We start from the raw sequence: 5,661 nt of genomic DNA, 5'->3' as shown, positions 1-5,661 counted from the left end.
CACTTTGAGCAAGAGGTCATCCTTTGCCCTCAGTTTCTTGATCTTTATAATGGGAATAAGAATGCTACCCCACTCTCTGCCACCTCTTCCCCATTTCCACCCAACTTACTTCTATTCCTCCTTCAGCCTTCAGCTCAAATACCATTTTGATTAGATCAGATGCCTGGAGCTAAGCTAGAAGTAACTTTCAACCTTCCTTCCTTTTATATTTGTGATTTTGTTTTATGTCTGCTAGCCCAGTGGATTCCGAGAGCAGGGATCCTGTCTCCTTAATTCCCTATCTGGCCCAGAGCCTGGTACCTAACAGATGCTAAACCTGTGTTTGCCTAATGAGTAAACGAATGTGTGGTTATTGTCACAAATGGAGATAAAATATATGAAGTGACTGGCACACAGTATGTGCTTCATAAATGACACTGATGATTCTTCAGTGCCATTGACACAAATCACACATTTTATTTTCTCATACTTGATCCATGGCGGAGAATAGGGTGAACTTGGGACAACTACAGTTTGAACTGTCCAAGTTAAGAAAAAATGTGGTGTGATAAACTACTGGCCCAAACAACTAGAAGCATGACACCCTCTTTAAAGGATTAAGAAATGAGAGACCCATAATTTAAAACAAAGGATCAAAAGTCCAAAAAAGTGCTATCTATCAATTTTGCTTGCCCCTCACAACTCATACCTCAAAGAGTCAAACAGTGCATCTTTTTGAAAAGCATGTGGTGAAACTAATTCCCTCCGCAAGTGTTCTTGCTTGACATCACCAACCTCCCCCTTCCCCTTCCCATCGCAGGGATTATTTTATCTGTCCCTTTAACATCAGCCAGCCCAAATATCCTCTTGTCAAATATTTCTGGGGCCTGCACTTGAAGAAAGAAACGATTTTCTCAAATCTGTGAACAGGAATTTTTTTTTCTTTTTTTTTTATGGCAAAATAAACCATCTGCTTGTACAACTGTTTCTAATTACTTCCCTGCCTAGACTCTCCACTTGAGGGGTTTCGTACCAGCACCCCGCCCAGAGCAGTGCTGCTGCCTAAATCCTAGCAGGCAGCTCATCCACACCCTTGCAGCTCCGGGGAGAGCCCCGGACCTGCACGCCTGGGTGTCTGTGGGTCCTTCTGCCCGGCCATCTGCTGGTGGCACCTCTGTCCCCGCGAACCTCCCCGACACCCGGCCCCGTGTGCGCCACCTTGCAGCAGCTCTGCTGGCCTCCACAGCCGGGAAACTCAGCATGCGTCCCGTAGGCTTCCGGAACTTCTTGCTGCTGGCGTCCTCCCTTCTCTTCGCGGGGCTGTCAGCTGTTCCTCAAAGCTTCTCGCCATCCCTGAGGTAAGCCTGATTTGTTTTTCTTTCAGACAGACCTGCCCTGCTTTGTGTGGCAGGACTCAAGCTTCAGGACGGCTGCCCTAAGCCAAGAGCAGTTAGGAAGTTGGACACGGGATAAACTTTTCAACCTGTTCCTATTCCTTTCCTTACATCTACACTGTGTATTGCTTTACCCTTGTCCTTTTGCTTTTCCTATGGAAAAGTACAATCATTAAATGAATATATAGTTTCCTCCTATTCCAATACATATCAGGAGGATTATCTGCCATCCTATGTGTACCTGGGTGTACTCACCACCTATAAGGCAGAGTTATTCCATGGGGTCTGTATTACATTCTGCATTACATTTTAAAAGAGAATTTGGGGCACATCACAATAACCAAACTTTTACATTTTAAAAGTATAGTTCATAAGCATCGCTTATTGCAACTTGAAAATGCATTAGGCACTATGCTATCATAACATGTAAAGCTCTTTCTATATATTCATCTCTTATTTTTCATAAAATAACTGCCCCTGGCCACCAGCTAGCAATGGGACTTTTTAAAGAGAACTGAAAAGTCAGCCAAGGGTCATACTTTGGGTTAATTTGTATTTAAATATGCATGTAAGATTCAGTGGCAAAACGCCAAGAGGCAGGGCCGGATCACCTAGTCCACCTGGAAGACGGTCCTGTTCTCAGGTGGGCAGGTCACCACTTGGACATTTTGGGTCGTGGTCATTTCTTAAGGGATGGCCCGTGGGTGGTATCAGCTTGGTCCCCAGAGAAACGTGGGGTCCCAGAAACGTTGGTCCTATCCATGGGGTTGCACGTCTCCGTTTGGGATCTGGGTTCTGGGTGGACCCTGGGAGGCAACGTGGGCCCCAAGCAGAAGGGGCAGTGTCTGGGCTTGACCGTGGCCCTGCTGTGGTTTGTCGCCCCTGCAGAAGCGGCCCGGGCGCCGCGTGCCGGCTCTCCCGGGCCGAGTCGGAGCGCCGGTGCCGGGCGCCCGGGCAGCCCCCAGGGGGCGCTCTGTGCCACGGCCGCGGCCGGTGCGACTGCGGGGTCTGCATCTGTCACGTGAGCGAGCCCGGCGTGTACTTCGGGCCCCTGTGCGAGTGCCATGAGTGGATGTGCGAGACCTACGACGGGAGCACCTGTGCAGGTAAGGGGGCGGCGCTGTCCCCTCCGCTTGGCCCACCGCGCCCGCCGGGGCGGGGACGCACGCGCACCCGGGGCGAGAGGGGTGGGGACGGCCCCTCCTACAGCCCTGGAAGTTATCGCCGCTGGGGAGGCCTTCCTTTTGCTCCCCAGTTCTGGAATCATGTCTCTTAACGCTTGTCTCCGCCCTGGGGTCCAAACTTCAGTGGAAATAATACGTGTAAGATTCATTCGCTTAATTATAAATCTCACTTAGCTTCTACTTTTAGTTCCGTATTACGGACCAAATCTCCCAACTGCCTCGTAAATGGAATTATTTCGCTGGGCTCTCCTACTCTAATCACGAATATTAATCATAATATTTGCAGACTGTAAGCCTGTATTTATTTTATTTTATTTTAATTGAAGTATAGTTGATTTACAATCTTGTGTTAGTTTCTGGCCTGTATTTTATTTTTACCAAGGAAACACAGGGGAATATTATTTCCCTAAATTCCAGCGGAGCAGATTGTGTCTTTGAACGTGGACTTGCCCTCTCATACTTAGCATATAGTTCACAAAGAGAAGCACATATCAGAAAACTGTATCCGAAAAACAAGCAGGGCCCTATTTTCTTGGAAGCAATGGCTTTTGTATTGTTTTAGCGGCTCCAATTTCTCGGCTGTGGTGCAACTTGGTATTTTGTAAGGGTGGAGTGAAAATACATTCATTTCCCTTGCACATTTTTAAGGAGTGATTTGGATTCTGATACTGGAAAGGGTCAAGCTGTTTCTTCATAGAGAATACCCCTAACCTCTAACCAGTGTCACATAACCGAGCTGTTTGCTTAGGGCCAAAGAACCTCAATCAGGTCATTGTGAATGATCCAGACACTCTGTCAGTAAAAGGACTACATAGTGCCTTCCCACCAGGGTTTGGCAAATATGTAGGAAAAAAAAAAAATCTACTTATTTTACCCACAGTGTAGCTGAGAATGAGAGTCCAACACTAACAGAGAGATCACGAATCAGTTTATAGCAAAATGTTTTTTTTTTTCCTTGGCATCTGGGCCCAGAAGTGCGGGGTGGGGGGGATACTTAATATGCAGGCTGTTTGGCCATGAAAAAAAATATAGTCGCATGAGTAATCTGGAGGGGCACAGGTGCTTCTGAGTGTTTGTTTAGCCTTGAAGGCTGCGGCTCAATCCTTCAAACATATTGAATGCCACAACTTATTTTAGCTTTGTCACTCCCACAAGCTGCAGTGTTATTAAGGGCAGCCCTTTGGAATGAAAGCTAAGTATTGTCTAATATTTCATTCCAAATTCAACTGCTACCTGGCTTCTCCGGCTTTGATTGCCTCTGGCAAGTTCTCTTCAATATCATGAGTCTGAACACATTTTTTGGGCCTTTTGTATCGCCATTTCATTGGAAAAGTAAGAAGCAAGATGCAGTTTTTCAGCCAGTGAGCTAGTTTTGGTTGCCAGATAAAACTCCCCTTTTGAGGAAGCTGATCGGTTCCCTTTCTGTGAAACTAATGCTATGGTATGTATACTTTTGTTTACCTCCCATGGGAAATGATTCATTGTTTCCTCCTACCATCTTTGTCACTACATTCCTTCCTCCTTGGTACAAAATGCGGCACTGAGTCATGCATGGTTTTGTTTGCTAGTGTGTGCATTCCCGTAGAAGGTGAAATGTGTCTCTTTATTTAAGGCTGAATGAAATAACTGTGTTCGTTTTCCGTCCTCTTCTGACTGTTTCTCATTGACACCTACTCTCCAGGCCTGGTGCAGAATCTGCCCCTGCGAATGTGCTGGCTACATTTGCAAGGGCAGTGAGGACAGCGTTACACACAGCCTATCTGGCGGTCCTGCCTGCTTGCCTGCCTGTTCTGTGCTTCAAGTTTAGCTACTCAATTATGTCTTCAAGAAATAATTCCTATATTATAGCCAGCAAGATAGAAATGTAGCAGGTTGTCTTTTATGTTTTTATGTGCACCTGGGCCTTTACCTCTATGATAAGCCCCTATAGGTGATTTCCAGAAATAGAGTAGCTTCCAGAGACTTCCCCCACCTCCGTGAAGAGAACAAAATCAGGCTCTGGGAGTGTCTCGTAGAGTGGTTAAGACTATGGGCTCTGCGGGAGATTTTTCAGGATTCAAATCCCACACTTAACAGCTGTATGAACTTGGGCAGTTACATAAACTTCCTGAGCCTTGATTTCTTCATCTGTAAAATGGGAATAATAAAGTACCTACCTTATGGGATTGTTGTGAGGTTTAACATATGCAAAAGACTTAGAAAAGTGTTTTGCACCAAGTGCTCAATACACATTAATATGCTTATATATGTCTACATAACACATTATTTTGTGATGCACAAAAGGTGAGCTGGGATGGATAGATGGATGGATAGAAAGATAGAGAGATTGATAGATACATAAGCTGGCTTTGTATTTGTTGGTCATTTGATGCAGTGAAAGCAAGTTTGTTTTGTTAATGTAGTCTGTGCCTGTTATTGATCCAAAGCTCAAAAGGTCAAGTAAGGATAACTATTTTGGCCCAGCCTCAGAGCAGCTGTAGGAGATGCACCATGCCCTTTTAAAGTCAAGTCCATTGGGATCCTTACACTGTGAATCATAAGAGACATACTTAGTTTAGTTGCGCTTGTTGAGAGTGATGACGTTTACACTATCACAGGTGGTCTGTTTCTCTGAGTCTCCACTGGCTCCTGGCACATGAATCTTCCTTGGACTTCTGTAGCATAAAGGTCTGGCCCAGTGATTGTTCCTGTGGGTGTGATTATATAATGAGGAGTACACTCATTTTGGTTCTCATTTCTTTGAGGACAGTCAAATGTTTGGTTGCATAAAAACAAACTTTCAGTTAGTACTTCAAGGCATCCTGGACAACCCTCTGAATACCTGTGATTACACTTAAATAAAATATAGGTTTCTTAAACATCTTTTAAAATCACTTTTGAAATATATCACTTAAAAGAGTTTCAGGGGCTTCCCTGGTGGTGCAGTGGTTGGGAGTCCGCCTGCCGATGCTGGGGACACGGGTTCGTGCTCCGGTCTGGGAAGATCCCACATGCCGTGGAGCGGCTGGGCCCGTGAGCCATGGCCGCTGAGCCTGCACGTCCGGAGCCTGTGCTCCGCAATGGGAGAGGCCACAACAGTGAGAGGCCTGCGTACCGCAAAAAAA

At 45.8% G+C, this 5,661-nt stretch overlaps 1 protein-coding gene across 1 annotated transcript in view; it reads left to right on the top strand.

Annotated features, from left to right (window-relative positions):
* Window positions 1-1,006: 1,006 nt before the first annotated feature.
* The window catches only part of ITGBL1 (integrin subunit beta like 1), a 216,736-nt gene continuing 212,081 nt past the window's right edge, over window positions 1,007-5,661 (top strand). The window contains exons 1-2 of the mRNA XM_029210599.1: window positions 1,007-1,337; window positions 2,262-2,479. Of these exons, the coding sequence (XP_029066432.1) occupies window positions 1,240-1,337; window positions 2,262-2,479 (316 nt within the window). The 5' untranslated portion in view covers window positions 1,007-1,239. The remainder of the gene's footprint in view (window positions 1,338-2,261; window positions 2,480-5,661) is intronic.

Source organism: Monodon monoceros, unplaced genomic scaffold (genome assembly GCF_005190385.1).
Source record: "Monodon monoceros isolate NGI ecotype Baffin Bay Population unplaced genomic scaffold, NGI_Narwhal_1 Super_Scaffold_8, whole genome shotgun sequence".
Taxonomy (NCBI): domain Eukaryota; kingdom Metazoa; phylum Chordata; class Mammalia; order Artiodactyla; family Monodontidae; genus Monodon; species Monodon monoceros.
The sequence above is the reverse complement of the archived record's forward strand: the minus strand, read 5'-3'. Positions and strand labels throughout refer to the sequence as shown.